This window comes from Pan paniscus, chromosome 2 (genome assembly GCF_029289425.2).
Source record: "Pan paniscus chromosome 2, NHGRI_mPanPan1-v2.0_pri, whole genome shotgun sequence".
In the NCBI taxonomy this organism is placed as follows: domain Eukaryota; kingdom Metazoa; phylum Chordata; class Mammalia; order Primates; family Hominidae; genus Pan; species Pan paniscus.
In genome coordinates, this window is record NC_085926.1 from 11,643,246 (window position 1) to 11,670,535 (window position 27,290).

The 27,290-nt window shown below is 43.0% G+C and overlaps 1 protein-coding gene across 3 annotated transcripts in view; it reads right to left on the reverse strand.

Annotated features, from left to right (window-relative positions):
- VGLL4 (vestigial like family member 4) overlaps positions 1 to 27,290 on the reverse strand; it is a 165,983-nt gene that overhangs the window by 93,324 nt on the left and 45,369 nt on the right. The window contains exon 1 of one of the 3 annotated variants that reach the window (XM_034955810.3): positions 22,426 to 22,845. The exons of the other annotated variants lie outside the window; for them this stretch is intronic. Within the exon in view, the coding sequence (XP_034811701.2) occupies positions 22,426 to 22,504 (79 nt within the window). The 5' untranslated portion in view covers positions 22,505 to 22,845. Of the gene's footprint in view, positions 1 to 22,425; positions 22,846 to 27,290 lie in introns of those variants that run through there. 3 annotated transcript variants of the gene reach the window in all.

Sequence of the window (27,290 nt, forward strand, 5' to 3'; positions counted from 1 at the left end):
ACTGTGCTAATGTATTTATGAAAACATACATATATATATAGAAAAAAGTATACATTAAAAAGACTGGAAAGTATACCAAAATGTTAATAGTGCCCATCTTTGAATGGTGGGTATTTTTTCCATTTTCCTGAATTTCTAACTAGCCTACAAATAGTTTATTCTTCCTAGAATGAAGATGCGGATAAGGAAAGTTCTTGATTTTTAAAAAGCAGCAACACAATGAAATAATATTCCCTGGTGAGACATAAGCAATGGATATGTATATCTTATTATAGCTTACATATCTCATGATATCTCCTTTTGATTTGGGTTTAACAACTTAAAAATAATAAGAATCCAAAAATTTCTTTAGAACTTTGGAACATTCAAAGATGTTTAAGATGGGGTATCTGTCTCAAAGAGAAAATTGACAGAGACAGCTCTACACTTGCAGAGCTTATAGACATGTGTACGTGCTTTTTATCTTCTACTGCTTACTAATTATGTCATATGTCAGTACCAATTCCCCCAAACTAGACCATAAGCTTCTAGAGGAAAGGAAAGCTAAGCCTCAGTCCTTAGAGTAAAACTCCCCCACAGCACACAAGTGCTCTATTTGGTTTGGTTTGGTTTGGTTTGGTTTTTTTGAAACAGGGTCTCCCTCTGTTGCCCAGGCTAGAGTGCAGTGGCTCAATCACAGCTCACTGCAGCCTTGACTTCCCAGGCTCAAGTGATCCTCCCAACTCAGCAGGACCACAGGTGCATGCCACCGTGTCTGGCTATTTTTTTTTTTTAATCATTTTTTGTAGAGACAGGTTCTCACTGTGTTACCCAGGCTGGTCTTGAACTCCTGGCCTCAAGCCATCCACTCGCCTCAGTCTCCCAAAGTGCTGGGATTACTGGCATGAGCCACCACGCCTGGCCCAATAAGTGCTTTATAAATGTTAATTATGGTTGTGCCTCAGCATCTTTGTGGAATAATGGCAATATGACGATAGAAGAAAGCCCAGGCTAATTACTAGGCTGATCTGTTTAATTAGCTAGAGGTTTGACTACCACTTTAGAATAGATCACCAAAACTGCGAGCTGTGTAATAAAAGCCAAATACTCTTCTATTTAATATCAGCCTGGGGAAAGAAAAGCCAAACGATCAAAATCACTCCCCAGACATTTATTTAAAATAAAATGCTTTCATTTGAGCACTTGAAGAGAGGGGAAAGTTTTAATGTTAAGTCTAACATAACATCTCCAAATACCACATTAGAAAATATGAGTAACCCTACTGCGCTATCTGGTTCCCCCACTGGGTTCCGCTGTGCTCTTCCTCCCAGGGTTTCAAGTAAGCTGGATATTTAGTTAATGCTTTCATTTTAAACTGCTTTTTTTCTCTTCTTGCTACACATAGAAAACACACACACACACACACACACACACAGACACACACTTTAACCTGATGTAAATAATATTTAAAACAGACCTTACTAATAACAAGAAAATAAGTTTGACTATTCCTTGAGCTAAAGCATCAGTTAAACAATAAGTTGGAGGTGCAAAACTGTCATGTTTCAGAGGATCTCTAGGTCCATCGCAATTTACCAGCACGTTCCTCAGTGTACTAAGAACAGTACCAATGATGATCATGATGGTGGTGTTTGTAAAACACTACACTGGTCAACACATTTTTGCTTCGTAATCTACTTAACTTAATTACTAAGATAAGGTTGTAAGAAGGAAAGCATAGAAAAGGGTTTAAGGGACCGGGCGCGGTGGCTCACGCCTGTAATCCCAGCACTTTGGGAGGGCGGGTGGATCACCTGAGGTCAGGAGTTCGGGACCAGCCTGACTAACATATTGAAAACCCATCTCTCCTAAATACAAAAAAATTAGCCAAGTGTGGTGGCAGGTGCCTATAATCCCAGCTACTTGAGAGGCTGAGGCAGGAGAACTGCTTGAACCCAGGAGGCGGAGGTTGTATTGAGCCAAGATTGTACCATTGCACTCCAGCCTAAGCGATAGAGTGAGACTCAAAAAAAAAAAAGAAAGAAAGAAAGAAAGAAAAGGGTTTAAGGTAAAACCTAGCATTGAGTAATAAAAAAGGAAGACTTAAGAAACCAAACTTTCTTTTCTTTTAAACATTGTTTAGAATGCAAATTCCTTAAAGGCCTAGCTGAATTACCACCCCCCCCCACCGCCCCCACCAAGAACCATTAGCTAGGATTAATCTCTTCATCCTGCATTATTTTAGGTTTATTCTATACTTCATTCTAAAACAAAGCAGACTATAAGACAGTTTCTGTGTCTGTCCCCTACCATATTATAAAGACTGCTTTGTACACGGTAGGTCAACAACTAAGCTGCTGAATTAAAGAAGAAACCAAAACAAAACAAACTTCAAATGCCTTAAATATCAATGACGTACAGTAAGTACCAGGGAGTAGCTGATTTAAAAAAAAAAAATCAGCGACATAAACCAAATATCTAATAAGCTCCCTTTGTTGTTACTTTCTTTTAAGAATTCCTAAATATATCATAAAATAGTGATTATTTATACAACTTGGGGCTGCTCAAGGATGATTTTTTTAAAAGGACAGTATTTTGTGGAATTTTTCACAAAAGCAAATATCATTAAACTATGTCTTAGATTTTATTATTTACAAAATACTACCATTTGTAAGTTAAAACACACTCAACTTCTATTAAGTAGCGACTGATCATTCTCTGTAATATAAGATTTTAACACAAATCTATGGACTTTTCAAAAACTTTAAATGGGTCTTCAGATCATATTTAAAATTTCAATACAACACCACCCTCTAGGGGTGAACTTTAAATTACAAAGACCATTTTGAAAAAGCAAACTGCAGAATTCGTGCTATTCTTGCCTGATGTGCATTATATTTCAAATACAAAAATAAACCTTATTTTATTTAATATTAAAAGTCATAGAAAATATCTTTTAACAAATAGTTTAATTCTTACTAAACTCTGCAAAAGTTAAAACAAAATACAAAATCAATTAAATTGATGCCAAGTGATTAAATAGGAAATGTGCTTTCACATAAATTTAACATTAATAATCCTAAAAAGTGCAGACTGGGAATGGTGTTTTTTGTTTTTTTGTTTTTTTGACATGGAGTCTAACTCTGTTGCCCAGGCTGGAGTGCAGTGGCGCGATGTCTGCTCACCGCAACTTCTGCCCCCCGGGTTCAAGCGATTCTCCTGCCTCAGCCTCCAAAGTAGCTGAGATAACAGGCACGTGCCACCACGCCCGGGTAATTTTTGTATTTTTATTAGAGATGGGGTTTCACCATGTTGGCCAGGTTGGTCTCGAACTCCTGACCTCAAGTGATCCGCCCATCTCAGCCTCCCAAAGTACTGGGACTACAGGCTAAGGAATGGTGTTTTAAATAAATCAGAATAAATCAGTGCGAGGGAAGGGAATTTAATTAGATTAGCATCCCCAAGAAAAGAGAAATCTCTTGCAAAACACTTTAACTTGTTAGTTTTACAACTACTGTCTTCCATGTTTGCCAATACAAATATTTTCTTGCATGTTTACATACATGATTATTTTAGTGATTTTTGCTACTACAACCAATTTAGGTTCAGTAAGTCCCATTCAAAGAACATTCACAATTAAAATGCTATTCTGATATTCACTTTGTACCAAATCGTAATTACCCATAGATGTATTCCTGCAAGACTGACTAGAACTGACTTCCATGGTAAAAATAGAAGAACTGGAGAAAATGTCCCAAATATTCAACAATTGAAGGGCTAAGTTCGCTGCTAGCCACAATGTGTGACCCAACTTCATTTCACAGGTCAGTCTGCCTGCACAGTGCTTCATTCATTATGCAGCACGCTAAGCACCTCCACAGTCATCCTTCCAACCAGTTAGGGTGCCGTCCAGGAAAGTGAAATCATGGCTGTTATTTATATAGGGAGAATTTTAATGTACCCCACCTCCACCCATTCCTTCTTCCAGTAACTACCCCCATAGGGTAACTTACTATCCTAACCTTTAAGAACGTAGATCAGTTGTATAACACTTTATAGAAAGAGAATCGTATGATGCTAGCTACTCTTGTGGCTGGACTCCTTCACTCCACATATTTTATGAGTGGTAGCATTATTTTTATGTGCAGTTGCATAGCATTCATTTGCATTGCTGTCTAGTACTCCATTACTCCAATATATCGCAGATCCTTCATTCTACCACTGATGGGCATTTAGGTAGTTTCTACGTGGGGGTTATTATAAATAGTGCTGCTATGAATATTCTAGTGTGTGTCTCTTATCAGCCTCGGAATGCATTTCTGTCGCACATGTACTCAGAAGCAGATACGTAGAAAGTGTATGTTCAGCTTAAGTAAATATTGCCAAATAGTTTTCCACAGCAGTTGCACCCATTTATACTCCTACCAGCAGGGTATGAGATTTCAAGTTGCTCCACATCCTTGCCAACAGTTTTCCAACTCTTTCATCCCTGTTATTCTGGTAGGTCTGGAGCAGCCACACTACGACTTTACTTCGCACTTCTCTGATGGACAGTAAGAACTCTGTGACACTTATAGCAGGCAGAGGGATAGAATTCACCCGAGACAACACAGAGGGAAGGGCCCCGGCCAGAGGCTCTCAACCAAGGAGATTCTGCCCTCCTCAGGAGACATCTGGCAATGTCTGGTTATTTCAAATTTGAGGGTGTTATTAACATCTAGTGGTTAGGGGCCAGGGATGCTGCCAAACATCCTACAATGCATAGGACACCCCCCACCACCACCACCACAACAAAGCATTATTTGGCAAAAGTGACAATAATGCCACAAATCAAGAAACCCAGATCAAGCAAATCATTATTGGGCATTTTCTCCTTAGCCAAATCATCATTCTCTGATACAGCTCAAGAGGTCAATGTCCTATTGTCTTAAAATGTTATTTTTCCTAGAGTTGAGGGGATAGAAAGACAACAAAGGATACTAAGTGCCACACTCCATGGCACAGTGCATATCTTCTGCATATCCTGTTTCTTTCTCAATTCTCGTGACAATGCGGAGATGAGGAAACAGATACCAAGCAGGCTCCTTGGCTCCTCTAAACTCACGCAAAGAGCAGCAGAGCTGGGACCAGAAGCTGTGATTTTCCACTGCACCCAGGGTCTTACTTTTAACTAAAAATAAGGGGAGTTTTTAGAGTCCACAATTCCTGTTAACTTGCAAGGCATGAATTTTACCTTATTAGCTTTGCAAAAGGCAGGCAGATAAAACGAGGTATGAGAAAAAGATCATTTGCAATGTTAAGATTATTAACCTGCACCTGTAAGTATCTTAAAATATTTCAACAAATCCACCTTCCTCATCACACGGTGATCTCTTTGAAACGAAACCCATACCATATTTTTCTTTGTCTATGCCCAATGCCTGTAAGAGCAGGCATTCAACAGTTAACATGTCCTGGATTAATTACTGGCCTGAAACCCCAGCGAGAGAAGACAGAATCTTTATAAAACAAGCAGGTGGTTTAGATTTTATTTCATCACCAACACAACTATATTTAGTAACATTAACTAGAATAAACGGTTTTTGTTGATAAATATTCAATTAAGTCAAATAATGGCCAATACCACAAAATTCTTTTTGAAATGCAAACAATTCAATTTTTCCAAGGATGAGTTTGCCAGCATTACCTTATCCTCCTGTGGATCTTCTATTTGAGGCTTCTATTTGTGAGGCCATTGGCATTATTAGGGCCAACAGAAATCCACCCACTATTAGAGCAGTTTTGAACCGTGGCCATACATTACAATCACCCAGGAGGTTTTGAAAGCCATGCGTGTCCAGGAGGATAATTTGGTAAATCTGCAGTAGATGAATTTTGAATTTACACCCAGGAAATAACTACACTTAGCAGTAGCGTTTGAAAATAGCTACCCACGTAATTTTTGCAAGCTCCCCTCCCCTTAGGGGTCAGGACCACTACCCTGGAGATTCTGAACTGAACTGAGGAGGGCACCTGGCTGCTTTTCATACCCACCAGAGTTCAACATCCCCATGAGTTAGTTGCTCGTGGGCAGGACTAGGGGGCGACGTGAGCCCACCTAACAAACAGCCTGGCTTCCTTCCCACAGGGATGGCACCACCTGGTCATTTGTATTTAAACAATTCCCATCTGCTTTACACAGAAGGGGCAAACCAAACCCACCACCCCCATTCTCAGCCTATCTTCTTAAATTATCAACACCCAGTAGCTGGAATAGGACTTGAAATGGATAAACCCACCAACACTTGACTGCAGTGAGCCCAGAAATGGACAAGGCAGGATTTCCTGTTTACCCCACATAGGGTGAGGAGTGTGAGGACTAAGGGGTCCTAAGAAGAGACAGCATTTGCCGGAGGAAACAGTGGGGTTTCCAGTTTGTGTCTGGTTCCGGCTGGTGGTGGGGGGTTTCTAGTGACTCGTCTCACTGCATAGGAGCCTGCCCTCGGAGGACGCAGGCAGGTGTCATTTCAGGCCTGTGTACTCCTCTGATGAACGGCCATCTCCCTCCCATTCACAGCCGTGCTGTTTTGCCTCATCATTGTTTCCCCAGCACCTAACACAAAGCCTGACACTGGTGGGTGACCACTAAACATTTCTTGAAAGAACAAATGGGAAGGGAGAGCTCCAGAATCTAAGCTGGGAACAGAGGAAAGCGAGAAGCCTAAAAGAAGGAGCGAACTGAAGACTGAAGGAAGTCAGGAGGGAGCGCATGTGCACAGCTTTGTGATGCTCTGTGTGGTTACAATAAAGAGATGATCAAAGTATGATTTCCTGAAGCACACGGTCTATTGCCATACAAAGGCTCATGATCCCTAAGGAGGGGAGAATAATGAGAACAGGCCTCGCAGGGAGCACACACGACAGACGAGGTCCATTCACCACACAGGGAGTGCTTCCCAAATATTAAAGTCCAGTTGCTCACTTAGGATGGAAGCAGGCCTCTGTGGAAAGTGACATCTGATTAAGTTTGAGGTGTGCCTTTTATATGAGTGGTTCTCTCCAGAGATGGTGTCCAACACAGGGAGGGATCCACGGTGACATATAAGGCCCCCGGAGGCTAGAGGAGTTCCCAGGGGTGCTGGTGTTGGCAGGGCCTTTAGGCTGGAAGGCTAACAGGCTAGGAGCTGGGGATCTTTGCAGAAGCGGCTGGCAGAGCCCAGCCTGCTGTGGCTAAGCCCTCAACGTATCTGTCAAACTCTAGAGCTGAGATGTCCACTGGGGTGCAGTAGCTGAGGTCAGTAACTCCTATAGGGTCTGACAGTGTGTGGTGTCGCATTCTCGAGGGGAGGGAGAGCACACCCCAAGTTCTCACCACAGCAAAGCAGGCCACTCGCATAGCAAGCCAGGTAAGCACTGGGAGTCACCTCAAAGCTCCATACCATGTGAGAACCAGGGATGGCTTTGAGAAAGAACTAGGTTTCTAGCCAGGCTCTGAGGACTAGCCACAATCCAGGCTCTCAGAGAAGCAAGATGACTGTGACCCCAGCAACAACGAAGCACGGCCCTGGTCAGGCATTCAGATGCCAGGAAAGAGAAGAGGGGGTCTGGAAAGGAAGGACTGACCCGAGGAGGAGAGGACTGTCCTAAGAGCGTCTGCAGGGAGGCTGGGAGTAGGCAGCAAGGTGAGGAAGGCCAGCCTGGAGCTGAGAGCAGTGACGGGCCTCCCAAGCTGAGCCCTCTGTACTCTTCACACTGCTTTCTAGCAAAAAGAGCACTGGATACAGAGTCAGAAAAATCCAGTTCCCAGGCCATAACCTTCGCTAGCCATGCAACCTTCATCAAGTGATTCCACCTCTCTAAGCTTGGATGTCCATCTCGGCAGCCTCTGTGTTGTCTGCCCGAGCCCTAAAATCCAAGGGCTCCGATCATTCCTCTTTTCCCTCTCCACTCCTCCCCACCCAACCACAGGCCGCCATTCACTGCAATCTCAAGACAGAATGTCATGTTTTATAGAATACACGACGGTAACTGGTATTTCTAGGAGGGTTGGCTCCTGGGTTTATGCTGTTTTTCTTACAAATGTGGCAAGCAAATGACAGCTTCACCTCCCAAGACAAAAAAATAAAAAAGAGACATTTTAATCTTAACAATGGGCATGAAGAATACTGTTTGGCTCATTTTCCTGCTGGTCTGAATTAACAGTAACAATTACAGGGAACAATGGTGAGAGGACTTAACTAACCCAAAGTTCTCTGTGTCTCTGGAGAGAACACTGAGGCAAGACAGCTGCTAACTAGGAGGAATCTGGCTTTCTCTTCCATAAAATGAAGAGATCTAAAACTCCTGGCTGTCACTAGTTCTAGGTGAGTCTGGCTACTAGAGGGTTAAGGAGACTAACCCTTTCACCCATAAAAGTTTCAGGTGTAATCCTATTACTTTGGAATGGCTAGCAGTGTTCTGCGAAACTAACTATTCAAGGATTAAGGTTAGAGAATGCCTGTGCCCTATGGTACAGGCTGCCATAAAGAAAATTATGATCCTAGATGCAGTGATGCCAATTTACATGGTATCTACATAAATGATTCTTCCAGCTCTCTCTTCTCCATTTTCTCAGTAAAACAAGTTTTTTGTTAGTTTTTCTTCTTGAGACAGGGTCTTGCTCTGTTGCCCAGGCTGTAGTGCAGTGGTGTGAACCCAGCTCACTGCAGCCTCAACCTCCGGGACTTAATCGATCCTCCAACCTCTCAGTCTCCGGAGCAGCTGGGACTACAAATGCGCACCACCACACCTGGCTAATTTTTGTATTTTTTGTAGAGATTGTGTCTGGCCACGTTGCCCAGGCTGGACTGGAACTCCTGGGCTCAAGCGACCCACCTGCCTTGGCCTCCCAAAGTGCTGGGATTACAGACGTGAGCCACCATGCCTGGCTAAAACAAGTTTTTAAGAGGGAGAGAAATGGGCAAATACAGCATTGCACCTGCACATTCAGGACTGTCTACTCCCCAAAGCAATAATCAAACTACCATATTTTATTTATAGCTGCTCTCAAGGCACAACTGCTTCCAAAGTACAAGCTAGAACATTTCTAGTTTGGTCTGGAACCACAAAGGAAAGGTACACCAACATGCTGTACCTTGGAAAGCTGACCTGTAAAACGGAAGCCTTCTTCGTAATATTTAACCAAACACAGGGCCTGACACCTTCCAGTCATCTTCTGACAGATCACTGCAATATGTTTGCTGTTTTAATATCATGATTAATTAAAGAGCCAGCTGACAATTTTACAAACTAGGAAGGACACAGAGGAAACAGAATACGCGAACTATTCCTGGATCTTTCCTTTTATCCAGCCGGCATGTGGCACACTATTCTTCATGAGTGAGAAAATCCATGCCCTAAATTCTCACTCATAAATGCATATTTAGTTAATATTGAACAAAAAGAAAATAGTCCAAATAATTTGTCACATATGCACTTATAAAACGCACTGAGTCAATGAATGCAAAAATATTTTGAAGAGCCAAAAAGTGCTATCAGCTGCTAATAGAAGACACTAGACAAAGTACAGCATCTAGAATTGTTTTTATTGAGAGAAGAATGTTGCTGAGCCCAGAAGCAGAAACATTCAACATAGGTACCTAACACCACACACATACAGCACCTCCAGGCGTCAGGCACAACTATCCTGCCCAGAGTCATGATATAGGTGAACACCTAGAAGTTAAACCCAATATATATACAATTTCCATGCTTCTAAGAATTATTTACTTGTGTCTGGGACCCTAGACATACAGCAAGCAAGGCATTCAAACAACATGAATAGAGTGCCACGTTAATGAAGATCTCACTCCACTGGCCCAGAAGGGATTGGGATCCAAAGATGAGTAAGACACAGTCCCTGTCCTTGAAGAGTACATCACAGAGGGCAGAACATAAGACCTACAAACAAACAATAGAAGGCAGAGGGAGGACAAATCCTATTTTCTTTTTTTTTTTTCTGTTTTCTTTCCTTTTTTTTTTTTTTTTTTTTTTTGAGACAGAGTTTCGCTCTTATTGCCCAGGCTGGAGTGCAATGGTGCGATCTCGGCTCACCGCAACCTCCACCTCCCGGGTTCAAGCGATTTTCCTGCCTCAGCCTCCGGAGTAGCTGGGATTAGAGGCATGCACCACCACGCCCAGCTAATTTTGTATTTTTAGTAGAGACGGGGTTTCTCCATGTTGGTCAGGCTGGGTCTTGAACTCCCGACCTTGGGTGATCCCCCCCGGCTCGGCCTCCCAAAGTGCTGGAACTACAGGCGTGAGCCACCACGCCCAGCTTCAAGTCCTATTTTGAAGGGACTTAGGTATGGATTTCATAAAGAAAGTGGCATTGGCATGGGCCCTTAAAAGAACAAGATCTCAAAGCAGGTTTGAGGAATGCGGCATTCTAAACACAGTACTTCAGTAGACACAAACAAAGTATTTGCTATAACCCATTGATTATTGCATGAGCAGATTAAGTGAATTTTAACTGATTACTAAGAACAAGAGTTCCGTAAACTGTAAAACTATTTAAAATTTCCCATCTTGGCCGGGCGCGGTGGCTCACGCCTATAATCCCAGCACTTTGGGAGGCCGAGACTAGTGGATCATGAGGTCAGGAGATTGAGACATCCTGGCTAACACGGTGAAACCCCGTCTCTACTAAAAAATATAAAAAATTAGCCGGGCGTGGTGGTGGGCACCTGTAGTCCCAGCTACTCAGGAGGCTGAGGCAGGAGAATGGTGTGAACACGGGAGGCGGAGCTTGCAGTGAGTGGAGATCGCGCCACTGCACTCCAGCCTGGGTGACAGAGCGAGACTCCATCTCAAAAAAAAAAAAAAAAAAATTCCCATCCTGCCAGCCAGCAGTTAGCTAGAAGCAGGTTCTGATCTTGGTTCTGCCACAGACTGGCTGTGTGAGTTTAGGCGTGTTACAGAATCTCTCTGATCTACTTCTGCATCTTTGAAAAATATGGATAATGATACAGCCTGGCCATTCTCCTTTGATCATACCACTTTTCTCATGGCATTTAATATGGCCTACTATAATTACGCATGGCTTTATCTCCCCTGTAGACCAAACCAAGAGCTCCTGAGGGCAAAGGCCTTTGCTTATTTACTCTGAAACGCAGCCCAGTGCTAGCTGTGCTAGCAGACACATTGTCAATGCCAGTTTCTACCCTTTCTGTTGGATTCCCACTCGCTATGAAAATCCTTTCCTTTGTTCTACAAAGTACACTGTTCTTCAAATCATGAAGTAACCCAGTTTCAAAATTTTAGTTTTACTTTGTAAGTTTCCGCATATCTCTATCCCAGTATGGTGGGGTTTCTTGTTGTTGTTGTTTTTGTTTTGTTTTGTTTTTAATATTGTAAATGTTATAGGTTTCAAAGATTATCTATTTGGGAACTTGGGCATAAACTCAACATATACACTTCTCATGCTTCCAAGTACTGGAAGCATGTGGAACCCGAGTGGAAAAATCATTTAAATTTAGCTCTAAAAATTAAAAAATTAAATAACTTTGGGATCCAAAGGAAAGACTTTTAAACTTTACGTTAACTGAACTTTCATTTCGGCCTTGTTTCCAATAGATTGAGAAAAAGACTGAATACCAAACAGCAACAAAAGCAGCCCGTGACGCATTTCAGTGTCATCAGGGTGGCTGTGGGGCTGAATTGTAGGATTATCATAGCCAAAATTCTTTACAAAGCTGAACACTACCCGCTTGTTGATCGATTCAAACACAAAGTGTGAGCAGCAGTCAAAATTCCTTCTGTCCTAGAGAGGAGAAATGCCCTCAGGATGGAGGGCTGGAAAGAAAGCTCTCTGAGGCGGCTGACTGCAATGAAGGTTGCCAGTGCCCCCCCACTCCACCCCAGCTCCTCCCAGTCACAACCACTCAGCAGGCTGGAAACCCAGAAAGAACCATCCACATTGAAAACTGAGTCATCGTGAGAAAGGCTCCATCACAGACGATGCAAATAAGGTACAGGACAAAGGAAGGAAAGGAATATTGCCAAGAAAAGGTCAATGAAGACACACCAGACAGCCAGAGAGATTATGCTGGAAAGAATTAGAAAGTTGGCCGGGCGCGGTGGCTCACGCCTGTAATCCCAGCACTTTGGGAGGCCGAGGCGGGTGGATCACGAGGTCAGGAGATCGAGACCATCCTGGCTAACACGGTGAAACCCCGTCTCTAATAAAAATACAAAAAATTAGCCGGACGTCGTGGCGGGTGCCTGTAGTCCCAGCTGCTTGAGAGGCTGAGGCAGGAGAATGGCGTGAACCCGGGAGGCGGAGCTTGCAGTTAGCCGAGATCACGCCACTGCACTCCAGCCTGGGCAACAGAGCGAGACTCCGTCTCAAAAAAAAAAAAAAAGAATTAGAAAGTTATGAACCAACATTTTTCCATTTATTTATTTATTCATTTATTTATTTTTGAGAGGAAGTCTTATTCTATTGCCCAGGCTGGAGTGCAGCGGCATGATCCTGGCTCACTGCAACCTTTGCCTCCTGGGTTCAAGCGATTCTCCTGCCTCAGCCTCTTGGAGTAGCTGGGACTACAGGTGTCCGCCACCACGCCCAGCTAATTTTTGTGTTTTTAGTAGAGATGGGGTTTTGCCGTGTTGGCCATGCTGGTCTCCAACCCCTGACCTCAGGTGATCTGCCCGCCTTGGCTTCCCAAAGTGCTGAGATTACAGGTGTGAGCCACTGCACCCAGCCTGAACCAATATTTCTCTATGAGACTTTAAAAAATAGGCATAGCCTCCCTGAAACAGGAACTCAAATAAGAAACAGGACAAAAAGGGGAGATTAAAAGATAGTAAAGTTCAGGGAAGAAATGAAGTTCAGGAAGAGTGAGGCAATCCCGGAAACGGATGCCGCACTAAACAGCAATAAAGGAAGTAGAGACACTGATGGAAACACAACCAAATATATGGAGGACACATTCCAGAAAATCCCAGTGATTGGCTCAAGAAGGAGCACATGACTCACAGACGTTAGCTGCAGACTTTCTGGAACAAAGCCCAAGAAAGCTATCAGAAGAAACATTCTCCCTGGCTAACATTATGTCGCCATCTGCTACCACGGTGGAAGTCAGCCCAAAGACAAGGCCACATAACAAGAAAACCACAAGAGCAATGAAGGCAGAACCTGAGAACACCATGATCCTCTGAGTCAAACTGCACCCGAAGCCCACCAGACCTTCAGACTTTTCAGCTATGTGAATCACTAAATTCCTTTTATTTAAAAAAATTCATTAGAATAAGTTTTCCATTACTGGCAATTGAAAGCTTCTTGATACATTTAAGAACAGCTGAAATGAAAAAAGCAAAATGTTTGTACTTCTAAAACAATACATTGGGAAGGCAAACAACTGAAAAATTATTCAAAATAGGAGAATGTAGTAAGGTGGCTTATTATAAAATGGATTTATCAAAATCCAATATGAAAACAACATTTTATGTGCAGTAGGCACAATCCAATGGCCAACTCAAAATATACTCCCAATTCCCTTCTCCCACTGCCTCCACTAGAGGGACTGAGAAAGCTGAATGCTCTCTATTCCAGAATTTCTCCTAACTAGGAGTGCCATGTAATACGGATCTGGCCAATGAGACAGAACAGAAGTCTGCTTTGAGCTTCTGGGAAAGTTTTTGCTTTTCTTAATTAAAAAAGGCCAGATATGGCTCATGATATCTCATTTTCTCTCTCCTTGTCTTACTGCCTGGAATGCAAATGTGATGCCTGGAGATAAGGCAGCCATTTTGTGACTGTGACATGAAAAGCAGGAGAAGGCTACAAAATAAACAACAGTGATTACCTCAGAAAAACTAGGAACTTGAGATGGGAGGGACTTTCTTCACAAACCGAGTTTTCTTTTTTTAAAAAACACATTTTATAACATAAACTAGGAAATAAAATTATTTTGGAAATACAAAGGAAAGATTATTAGGGTTTACTCGCAGTAGTTAGGAGGTTTCTGAGAGGGGAAGAGTAAAAGTTGGGAAAGCGAGGCAGCAGAGTAAAAGGTGATCAAGCTATGAAAACAACACGAGCCAGGAGTTTACTGAAGCAGAGTTTTTCAAAGTAGAAAGCAGTAGAATATACAAGTGAAAAGATACAGGGGGCTGGAGGATGAGGATAAGCCAGACAGAAATCAGACCTGACTCTACAGTAATGGACACTCCTGAATAGTCCCTAGAGGTTCCTTTTTAGCGGGGCCGGGGAAGTGGTACAATAAAAACAAGTTTGAAGTCCAGGATACAGAATAAGTTGGCGTTTAAAGCTAAAGAAAACAGAAGTGAAAATCAGAACAAATTCATCCAATTCAGTTCTCAAGATTTCAAGATTAAAACAGCAACATTTAACTGTAAGAATTCTAGGCAAGGCGCGGTGGCTCACGCCTGCGATCCCAGCACTTAGGGAGGCCGAGGCAGGCAAATCATCTGAGGTCAGGAGTTTGAAACCAGCCTGGCCAACATGGCAAAACCTTGTCTCTACTAAAAATACAAAAATTAGCCAGGCGTGGTGGTGGGCACCTGTAATCCCAGCTACTTGGGAGGCTGAGGCGGGAGAACAGCTTGAACCTGGAACACAGTGGTTGCAGTAAGCCCAGATCATGCCACTGCACTCCAGCCTGGGTGACAGAGCAAGGCTCCACCTCAAAATAAAAAAATAAAATAAAATAAAATAAATAAAGAATTTTATTGCTGTACACACTGAAGGGTTTGGACGGTTCTGTTATTACATACTTTCTTTACATATCCTTGTTTCTGAAGTAAGCAAAACAATGGAATTTAATTTCTCTATGCTGTAAGAAAACACATTTGTCATTTCTTTTTACATTTCATTAAAAGTAATGGCAAAAAAACACAATTACTGTTGCACTAACCTAATACATGTAATGTAAAAAGAAATGTAGGCTGGGCGCAGTGGCTCACAGCTGTAACCCCAGCATTTTGGGAGTCCGAGGCGGGAGGATCACCTGAGGTAAGGAGTTCCAGACCAGCCTGGCCAAATCTCTACTAAAAACACAAAAATTAGCCGGGCATGCTGGTGCACACCTATAATTCCAGCTACTCAGGAGGCTGAGGCAGGAGAATAGCTTGAACCCGGGAGGCGGAGGTTGCAGTGAGCCCAGATCGCACCACTGCACTCCAGGCTGGGCGACAGATCAAGAGTCCGTCTCAAAAAGAGAAAAATAAAAAAGAAAAGCAGCTGCAAATAGAACAGAAGCTGGACACAGACTGGTCCCTGGAAGGAAGGCAGCCAGAGTCCAGTGCACTACTTTTGGATAGGGAGGTAATCAAGAGAGCACTCTATGGGGAGTCCAAAGACCTGGACTCTGGTTTCAAGTCTACCTCTAGTTCCCATGTGGCCCTGGGCAATCACCTCTGCTTTCTGAAGCTCAGCATGCTCGTCTGTAAAATAAGGGAATTGGACCAAAAATTCGCTACAGTCCTTTTCAATTCTAAATTCTGTGAATAGTTTACTTCAGCCTTGGAGCTGGCAGGGACGGCGGCTGAGAGAAGAATCTGGGGACCAGGGCTGGAGAATCAGGGCTGAATAACGTGGGACTGTGCAGTAAGGGGTCACCCATGAAACCTGGAGTGTGTATCCATCTAATAACACCATTTACATTCTTGAATATTCCGGAAGTCCTACACTTAGGAACAGGTACTACCAAATTCCCTATTTGCCCTGAATATGGGGACACATAAGAGCTATAGTAACTATAAAACATGTTTTATAGATCTTTTTTAAAATTGTGTAATTAGTGCCTTAATACGTATGACAAAGAGTAAAAATTCATCCAGAACGCCATGATCTTCAGCCAATTCATACCAGTAACTAGTGATCAGGTATCCCAATTTTCTTTTTTCTATTTTTTTTTGAGACAAGGTCTGGCTCTATCACCCAGGCTGGAGTGCAGCAGCAACTACTAGAGATTGTCTTAAATGTCTCTAGTTAATTTCTAAATCATTTTGATTAATTCCAAAACAAAGTTCCAAATGCTGTTCACCAAAATGAAAGCAATTTGAATTTTTTTTTTTTTTTTTTTTTTTTTTTTTTTTTGAGACGGAGTCTCGCTCTGTCACCCAGGCTGGAGTGCAGTGGTGCCATCTCGGCTCACTGCAAGCTCCCCCTCCCGGGTTCACGCCATTCTCCTGCCTCAGCCTCTCAAGCAGCTGGGACTACAGGCGCCCACCACCGCGTCCGGCTAATTTTTTGCATTTTTAGTAGAGACGGGGTTTCACCGTGTTAGCCAGGATGGTCTCGATCTCCTGACCTCGTGATCCGCCCGCCTCGGCCTCCCAAAGTGCTGGGATTACAGGCGTGAGCCACCGCACCCGGCCGAACATCTTAATCCACTCTAAAAAGTCCCCCATATTGAAATCCCAACATGCCTTCATACACCTGCAGCTTCACCAAAGCAACTTCACACTGTGCTGCCAGCCACAGCCTGAGGCTGAGTGACTCCGGAGTGGCAGAAAGAGCCTGCTGAGCAGCTGTGGGGGAAGAGGGCATCCAGCATTGCTCCCTGCAAAGGAAGCCAAGTCCTGACCATGCCTGAAGGCGCCTGACAAAGTCTCCACAGAACACCACGGCCAGGAGAGGCTGTGACAGCACTCATTCATTCAGCATATATTTACTGATCACCTCCCAGGTGCCAGGCACTGTGCTAGGCACTGGAGATTCCACAGTCAACAAAATGAGACAAAACTCCCTCCTTTCGTGAGCTGCACATTCTAGTGCATGTGAAAGACAAATGAGAGAAATCAAAATAAAGCAGGAAAGTGCAAGCAAGGCACAGGTAGGGGCAAGAGACAAGGAAGGCTGCTCTGAGAAGGTGCCTCTGAGTGACGACAGGAAGGGAGGACACAATCCCCGAGGATTAGAAAGTTCCTTCTGGGCCGGGCGCGGTGGCTCACGCCTGTAATCCCAGCACTTTGGGAGGCCGAGGCGGGCGGACCACGAGGTCAGGAGATCGAGACCATCCTGGCTAACACAGTGAAACCCCGTCTCTACTAAAAATACAAAAAAAATTAGCCAGGCATGGTAGCGGGCGCCTGTAGTCCCAGCTACTTGGGAGGCTGAGGCAGGAGAGTGGCGTGAACCCGGGAGGCGGAGCTTGCAGTGAGCCGAGATCGTGCCACTGCACTCCAGCCTGGGCGAGAGCGAGACTGCGCCTCAAAAAAAAAAAAAAAGAAAGTTCATTCTGTGCTGCGGGAAAGCACATGCAAAGGCCCCGAGGCAGGAGGAGGCCAGTGTGACTTCGAGGTCATGGAAGAGCCACAGTTCTTATCTCTACATGAGATGGGAAGCTCCTGGAGGGCTTCCGAACAGAGCATGGCCAGAACCTGAGTTCCCATTTGAAAGGCCCACTCCAGCTCCAGCGTGGAGAACAGAGAGAAAGGAGATGGAGTTAGAAACGGGAAAGCAGCTATCTGTGGACTAGGGTGCTAGTCACAGTGATGGCAAAAAGTGATCAGATGTGAGATATATCTGAAGGCAGAACAAACAGAATTTGCTAGCAGACAGTTTGAGATGTGAGAGAAACGGAATCGAGGATGACTGTAAACTTGCTGGGCTCCATAAAAGACAAATGCATATCTGGACATAATTACTACTCACACTGGACACAGGCTTGGAAATCCAGAGCCAAGGACATTCTGTAAACACCAAAAGGGCATCTCTAAGGACCTGAAAACCTACAGGCTTCTAAGGCTCCTTAAAACTCCAACCTTACAAAGAAATTCACTGTAGTAAGTTGTTACTTACAAAACATGAATGCTACAACCCTCCTCTGTGCTCCCCTCCACTCCGGTGTGCATGCGCTCTCCTATCTGCGGCGCCTGCTCTCAGGTTCCCCCTCTCCAGCCTCCTTCCTGACTCCGCTTCCTCATTCCACACACCTTGATGCAGATCTTCTCCAAAGATCTAGCCTCATTTGCCCTTTCTTCTATCTCTACAGTCTTTCACTCAGCAATCTCAATCACTTCCAGCCACCATCTCTTCAAAGAAAAAGACCCCATAAATTTCTATCTCTGGCCTCTTTGCACCACAGGTTGAGAATTCAAATTACATCCTTGATGCTACTACTTAATATGCCTGCCGCATCTCAAACTCACAAAGCCCTACACTGAGACTCCAATCTTCCCATCTCTTTGGCTAAAGCCAGGGGCTTATGACTGAGTGACAGGTTACAGAGCTTGGGCTTCATTCCATAGGTTAACATGGTGCAAAATACGATTGCTGAGTTTTGCAATGATCTGTCCTTATCTTTCCTTCTGAATGTTCATACATGTTATCTGTTTAACCTCTTTAGCATGTTACCTTCTACCTTTATATTACGTACCTTTATATTAGGTAAAATGTGACATATACTATTTACATATTGACATATAGTATATGCTATGATCATTTATCATATACCATTTAGCTGCATGTTTTATCTTACCTATTAGGCTATATCACCACTTAGGACCTATTGCATTTACCTTTACATAACTTCTGTGTACTACCAGTGTACAGGTGCTGCCCATAGAAAGGCCTCAATAAACATTTGTTTGATACAAAACACATGTTGTAGAAGACCATGGAAAGCGACCAAACATCAAAGCCATCTCATTACAGATTTCTTCAAAAGGTGCTTCCTTTAAAACTCCCCCAGTATCATTATCCCTTGGGTTACATTTTCTTTGTTCTACAATTAACAAACGTTCCTTACAAATAGAGAACCTTTCTGACTCATTTCATGAGGGTCTCAAATTTCTATCTTCTTCTTCTTTTTTTTTTTTTTTTTTTGAGATGGTGTCTCACTCTGCTGCCCAGGCTGGAGTGAAGTGGCGTGATCTCAGCTCACTGTAACCTCTGCCTCCCGGGTTCAAGCATTTCTCCTGCCTCAGCCTCCCAAGTAGGTGGGATTACAGGCACACACCACCACACCTGGCTAATTTTTGTATTTTTTTGTAGAGACCGGGTTTCACCATGTTGCCCAGGCTGGTCTTGAACTCCTGGCCTCAAGTGATCTGCCTGCCTTGGCCTCCCAAAGTGCTGGGATTACAGATGTGAGCCACAAATCCAGCCTCAAATTCCTATCTTCAAGCCACAGGAAACAACTCATTTCTTCAAGATATAAATAAATAAATAAATAAAGAGCAAACAAACCCCAAGACTAGTATTTTGGAGGGAGACAGAAATTCAAACGTCAAAACAACTTTGCTCTCATCTTCTGAGATGCCCTTTAGGGTAACCATTTTTTCTAAATGCATCATGCTTACTATTGCTTGTGGAAATTTGCTTATTCAAATGATCCAATCCCTTCTCCTTGCTACTAAAAGTGCAGCCACCTACCAGCAGCATCAGTGGCAGCTGGGAGCTTGTCACAAATGCAAACTAATGAGCCCTATCCCAGACATACTGAGTCAGACTCTTTGGGGCCCAGGAATCTTAATTTAACAAGCTCTCTGGGTAAACGTTTGAGAAGGACAGGCCTATCCCATGGCCAGAGTTACCTTTCAAAAACCCATCTCAACGTGTCATCAGAAACCTTCAATGGCCACAGTATAAAGTCCAAGCCTCTGCAGAAAGTGAAGGATCTTATTATTTAATTGCCACAATCTTCCCATTAAGTCAATCAGCATGTGTTGACCACCTGCTCACACGCCAGGCTCTCTTGCAAGTTTGGAGAAGATAGCAGTGAACTTGGCTGACAGCCCTGCTCTCATGGAACTTACCTTCTCAGAGAGAAACTGACCTCAGAACTCATCTCCCAACTAACCATCCCATTACCTGTGTTCTACTCACACTGCTGTCTTCACCCTTCTCCAAGTACATCCACACATTTTACAGACTTCATGCCAGGGTTCATGCTGTTTCAAACTCAATACCAACCAGGCTGAAATCATCCTCCTTACTCTGGGCTTCTGCTCGTCCTCTAACACAGCAAAGGCTGCATCCCTAGACTGTGATTCATATTTAAATATCTTTTTCTCCTCTGCTGGGCAGTGTGAGCCTCAGGGGCAGAACCGTAGATCCTTCATCCTTGTATACGTGGCACCTAGCCACATGGCTTAGAATAAATAGCATTTAATTAAATATTCTTAAAAATACAACTCAGGGATAGAATTTTGGCAGTGTTCAAAATGCTTCCTTTGGAAATCTTTAAATTTTCCTCTAAAGCCGGTGTGGTGGTGACAGCCTGTACTCCCAGCTCAGGAGAAAGCCAGGAGGATGCTTGAGCCCAGGAGTTCAAGGTTGTGATGAGCTGTGACGCCACTGCACTCCAGCCCGTGCGACGGAGTAAGACCCCGCCTCTAAAAACAGAAGAAAGTTTCCCTCTAAAGTCTAAGACCTTCTTTTTTAATGACATTCATTTAAATAGTGGAAAATATCCTTTGACAGTATAATTACAATTTTGGCAATGGTCTAATAAACGGTGTAAGAGGGTGATGAAGATGGGCAATGCAACTGCTATTCTAAAACGAACTTTAAATATTAATAGAACTCATTATTTTGGTACATTTTATGACTGAAGGCAACTCCAAAAATGTCTTGCACAGTGACAGCCTCACTGTAATATTTTTATTCTAGAGTAAGGAATTAGAATCACTTTTTTTTTTTTTTCATTTTATAGACACAGGGTATCGCTCTGTAGCCCAGGCTGGAGAACAATGGTGTGATCACAGCTCATTATAGCCTCGACCTCCTGGTCCCAAGAAATCCTCCCATCTCAGCCTCCTGAATAGCTGGGACTACAGGGCACACACCACCATGTACTGCTAACTTTTTAATTTTTTGTAGAGATAGGGCAAGATTCCTGGCCTCAAGTGATCTTCTTGCCTTGGCCTCCCAAAGTGCTAAGATTACAGGCTTGAGCCACCACACGCAGCTAGAATATCACTCTTTTCAATGTTTCAATTCTGCCATGCTTCGGTGAAACTAAACAGAATCCCTCTTCCAGCAGGTAAATCTTCTGTTAAGACAGTCATTCATGTTTTCAAGAATGCATTCTGTATGGGAGGAGGGTGCGGGGAACATGTCTGTTTCTAAAACAAACAAAAAAAAGCAAGAATATTCCGATGCGGATGGGCTACCATAAGTCAAAGCAAGAATATTCCGACGCGGATGGGCTACCATAAGTCAAAGCAAGAATATTCCGACGCGGATGGGCCACCATAAGTCAAAGCAAGAATATTCCGACGCGGATGGGCTACCATAAGTCAAAGCAAGAATATTCCGACGCGGATGGGCCACCATAAGTCAAAGCAAGAATATTCCGACGCGGATGGGCTACCATAAGTCAAAGCAAGAATATTCTGACGCGGATGGGCTACCATAAGTCTTCCCCATCATCCTCCCTTTTTCTACCCCCCTCCCACAACTTGGCACTTGAGGCACCTCCAGTGTTCCCTGGAAGACATTCAAAAGCCAAATAAATAATGGAAAGAAAACTGAAGTCTACGTTGGAAAACCTTTGTCCTAATCCCAAACGTTATGACCTCAGGAAAGTACTTCTACTGTCTGCACCTCAGTTTCTTAAAAGGAAAGCTGAGGTTCCTTCCAGTTTAAAATGCTAGCACTTTCGAATGTTTTCGTCTCTAGAGATGAGAGAACATGCCAATTCACCTGTGTCCCAACAGCCCTTTTGGGAGGTATGCATGCAACTCTACTTAAGATTTGATTGAATGAAGTCACACACCATTAAACATTTTTAACATTCCTATCCTAAATATGCCTTCATTTTTGCATTACATATAAGTAATATAACCAATAGCTACAGTAAACATTACTGAGGCTTTCTTTTTTTAAGACAAAAATAAGTAAATGTCTATACTGACTTCCCATACTGTCTTTGGAACCCACTGATTGAGAGACCAGTATCCTGCCTGGATATTAATGGGCACCTGCCACATAAAAGAGAGAGTGGTGAGCCAGGCACAGTGACTCACGCCTGCAATCCCAGCACTTTGGGATGCTGAGGCTGGCGGATCACCTGAGGTCAGGAGTTTGAGACCAGCCTGGCCAACATGATGAAACCCCACCTCTACTAAAAATACAAAATTAGCCAGGTGTGGTGGCGCATGCCTGTAATTGCAGCTACTCGGGAGGCTGAGGCAGAAGAATTGCTTGAACCCAGGAGGCAGAGGTTGCAGTGAGCTGAGATCGTGCCATTGCACTCCAGCCTGGACGACAGAGATTCCGTCTCAAAAATAAATTTTAAAAAGGAGAGGGTGGTGGATTAAGGAGAATCGACAGCAGCTGCCCCCGTCCTTAAGACCACAGTCAGGACTCAAGCACAAAAAGTGTTTTCATGAAGTAATGAGGCTTTAGATAAACATACCACACTTTTCTTTGCAATACTATTTTGCAAATTAGTTAATTTCAATTAAGAAATGTCAATTAAGAAAATGTGAAAATCAAAAGAACATTTTTACCATGGTGCAGACCTGGATGTCTCCAACTTTTGAGTGCACAGGACTCACGGATTTTGTCAAAATGCGTATTCTCAGTCATCAGTTCCGCAGCGAGGACTACGATTCTGCATTTCTAACAAGTTCCCAGGTGACGCTGTGGGCCACATGTAAGTAACAAAGAGGTAGAAAACACAGTTGTCCCTCAGTATTCGCCGGGGATTGGTCCCAGGACCCCCAGGTGTAACAAAATCCATGCATACTCAAGTTTCGCAGTCTGCCCTGCAGAGCCCACCTGTATGAAAAGTCAAGGGTTCCACATCCCACAAATACTCTATTCTTGATCTGCTTTGAAAAACATTCTCATATGGGGTGGTGGACCCTCACAGATCAAACATGTTGCTCAAGGGTCAACTGTATATGCCAGGCAGCAATATGCTTCCTAAAGGGACGCATTCTGAAGATACGTGATCTAAAAATTCACTTTTTTTTTTTAAATAACTTCAACTGGGAAAATTCCACGAAGCCAGACCCTGGGCTCAAAGCCCAGGATCCCAGCCACACATCTCTTAAAAATAGGTTTTCAAAATGCCTTGCATTTTTTAAAAAAGAATAGCATATTTGCCTAAAATTCTAGCCAAAATTCTTGATATTCACCACTCTATTATTATTTTTTGACTAACTTCTTCCTTGTTCAGTTCTCACTTCCTCCTCGCCTGTCATTAAGCTGAGTCACAAAGCTGTCAACGCTCTGCTGCTTGCCAGGTAGATGCAACTCCTTTCTCCATTTGTTTATCTCCTGCAAAGCGGAATAATTTTTCTAAATTCACTCGGATTCCCAGTGGCACACAGTATCATGCAGAACAGTTGTGGAATTAGGAAACCAACAAGAAATTTTGTACTTCCTGAAATTTTGTGGTTACTTCAAATCACCATCCTGTAAAGATAACAAGGATGAGTCCCTTTGCAAAGCAAAAATGCTAGTTAACTACAAAACTGGAATTTAAGTACGGAAGGTCAATTTCAAATGAATTCACGATGCAAAAATCTTTCAGACACCTGAGAAGTAACTGGACTATTGAACACTGTACTCGTAGAGTTAAAATAGCTCAAGAAGAACGCATATGCTTCTATTTAGTGTTTTTTTTTTAATCCTGTTGCAAATTCTACTGTCCTAGTATTTTCTTATGTTTAAAAATATCTTAATTCTCATTTACTATCCCTGGAGCAATATCCCTGGCAAATTCTTCATAATTCCCCATGAGTCTTCCAGCACAGATGCAGCTTTCCAAGTCAAAATTTGTACAAACGTCATCTGTCAAACTCCTGCAAGGTAATGACATACTCATCCTGAGCTGTCACCTCCCCTTGCAGAGACTTTGCTAAAATTCTTAGCATAGCAAGGACTTTCAAACAGCTTTCTCCAGCCCATTCACTGTACAGGTGAGGACATGGAGAACCGGTAACTTGCTTTACTTCTGCAAAAATGCTACAACGCAAATTTATAATGCTACGGAAAAGATTATCCTGGCTTCTTCACTTGTGCATTTTCTAATAATCTACAGAAGGCAGAGACAGCCAATGATGAGAAATAAAAGCTCTCTATTTATAAACACGTACCTAAGAAGCTACTAATAAAAAATTCTATAAAAGGAAAACGAGAACGCTGAACTCTCTATCATATTTGAAAAAGAAAGGGCAGACATCGCACAATTCAAACCCAGCTTCCAGACTTCAGGGAGCTCTAGAAACCTGACCAGCCCACAACAAAAGACCCAGCCACCGGACTGGGGGGTTCCACAAACAGTCAGCCCTCAGAGATCACCCAACATTGGGGCTCAGAATATAAGTTTTGCACATCCCCTTTTTTGAATTCAGGAATGTCTTCCCTGCCCTTAATCACAAGCAGACAACCAGATATCTGAGGAAAGCTACTAACGTGGAAGATAGAGACCAAGTTAAACCAGAAAAGCAAATCAGAGGACACAGAGACTATACGAGAAGAAAATTAAAATATATATATATACCAAGTACCTCAGAATTACAGTATCCATAAAACAGGGTGTGATTTTTTAAACAGTTCTAGAAAACAAAAAACACAATAGCAGAAGTTTTGAAAATACTGACAGAAGGATTAGAAAATAAAGTTGAGAAAAATCTTCCAAAAAGCAGAACGAGTCCGGAAGGCAGAAAGGGGGAAACGGGGGGAAGTAGACTAGTCCGGGAGGTCCAAAAACTGAAAAGTACAATTGCCAGAAGAAGAAAAGAAAGGAAGCTGAGATATGAAAATGTATCAGTGGAATCTAAGAAATATCCCCCAGGAATGAGTTTCTAGATTGAAGGGGTTGACTGAGTGCCCAATATAATAGTTGCTTTTTCTTCTAAACCCCCGAGTCATGGCATTTGAAATTTCAGAACACTAGGGACAAACAGATGATCCCAACAGTTTCCAGAGAGAAAAAACTGGTCACACACCAGCAGATACAAAATCAGAATGGCCGGATGTGGTGGCTCACGCATGTAATCCTAGCACTTTGGGAGGCCAAGGTGGGTGGATCACTTGAGGTCAGGGGTTCGAAACCAGCCTGGGCAACATGGTGAAACCCCGTCTCTACTAAAAATACAAAATTAGCTGGGCGTGGTAGCGGCGCTTATAATCCCAGCAACTCAGGAGGCTGAGGCAGGAGAATCACTTGAACCCAGGAGGTGGAGGTTGCAGTGAGCTGAGATCGCGCCACTGCACTCCAGCCTGGGTGACAGAGCGAGACTTTGTCTCAAAAAAAAAAAAAAAAAGAAACCAGAATGGCTTCACATTTCCCAATGGTAACACAAAGCCAGAAGGCAATGGAGCTCGCCTCCAAAACCCTGAAGAAAAATCTACAACTGGGAATTCTACACTCAACCTATCAATCCAATGAGAATGGAGAATAAAGACGTTTTCTGCAATATCTCAAAATTTATCTTCCACACACTCTTTGTCAGGATAAGCTCTTCCAGCATGGAAGAGTGACCCCGGAAAGAGGACCACATGAGACACAGCACATGGGAGAAAAGTGAAGGATTCCCCAGAACGAACGCGAAGAGGGATCCCAGCATGGCACTTGTGCGTCCCAGACACGGAACTGCGGCTAGAGAGCCAAGACACAATCCCCGAGAGTTACTCTGTGCAGTCACTGTGCTAAGCAGTGCACAGACAGCATCTCATTTAAATTCTACAATAAGCCTGGAGATCAGCAATTATTAGCTGCTATTATGGGAATTTTAAAGATGGGGAAAGAGTCAGCTAGGTTAATCTCCCCACTGTCACACAGCTTTACATGGCAGAGATGAAAATTCAAATCCAGGCCTGCCACCCTTTTACACCTACACACGTGTCCACTGCAGGATTCTGTGAGATAAAACAGAAACCTGGAAATGTGAAGGAAAGAAAGGCAACACGGACTAAAAAGGCAAAGAGGACAGACACAAGAAACGGGACACCCGGGAAGAGATGAGCGATGGGTGTTTTGCTGTTCTGTATTTATTTCCTATTTTAATGATTTTTCCAAATTGAAAAAGGAAGGGGAGAAATGTAAGTGAACAGGAGGAGAAGAAAGTAATAAGGGGGGAAAATGGAAAGGCATAGGAAAAAGACATGAGACTAAGGAATACAACTGGAATGACACTCTTTGGCATTCAGAAAGTGTAGTCTTAAATAGCATATTCTCCCTCGATGATGTGAAGTGATACATCTCATTCATTACTAAATGTTCAAATCCAAGGGATTCCCAAATTCCTTCCAACCATCTTTTCGGTTTTAACCAAAATGCAACATAGGCTGGGCACAGTGGCTCACGCCCGTAATCCCAACACTTTGGGAGGCCGAGGTGGGTGGATCACCTGAGGTCAGGAGTTCGAGACCACCCTGGCCAACATGGCGAAACCCTGTCTCTACTAAAAATACAAAAATTAGCCAGTCGTAGTGGCAGGCGCCTGTAATCCCAGCTACTCAGGAGGCTGAGGCATGAGAATCACTTGAACCTGGGGAGCAGAGGGCGCAGTGAGCCGAGACTATGCCACTCACTGCACTCCAGCCTGGGGGACAGAGCAAGGCACTGTCTCAAAAAATAAAAATAAAAAATAAAAAATAAAATGTAACATAGGCCAGAACAGGCATGAACTATGCGTGATGTGCTTACTACATTCAGGGGTTCTGGGGCAGTATGGGGCTTGTCTAACTCCATGGACTCCTCTACCCATAAACCAACTCAGATGTGTTGGTTTATATGCTTTTAAACAAATAAAATGTTTTACACAAATGTAAAACCCCACGGAGAAAGAAAAAATATAAAAGTGTAATATATAAGTTATCCATTCCATAGACCTTTACAGAAGCTCACCTTAACAATGCTGTTACTTAGATATGGAAAACTCATTTGCCTAACATCTGCAAAACTGCTCAGAGATAACAAACTTATTTCTTTTTAGATACCTTTCTTAAGAGATTAGGCAATAAACATCATTTAGTTAATAATTTTCAACTAAAGCAAATACATTATATAAGTTATACCCAATAGAGTTGAAATATCCAATTCAGTAAAACAAACTGTTCAGTTAACTAGATTAATGGTAGCCTCATTAACAGATGTTCTGACTTGATTTGCGTGTTTTTCTTACATTTTACTCTCATACAAAAATGTCTGCTTGCCTTACATAAAGATATACATTGCCTTCAACAGAACCTAATTTACTTTATCATATTTTATTCTTTACTCTCACTTTATCTTAGTTACACACCATATGTGACCTTCAAAAACCACAGAGAGCCAAGGACTATGAGCAGTTCGCCTGTAATCCCAGCACTTTGGGAGGCTGAGGCGTGTGGATCACGAGGTCAGGATATCGAGACC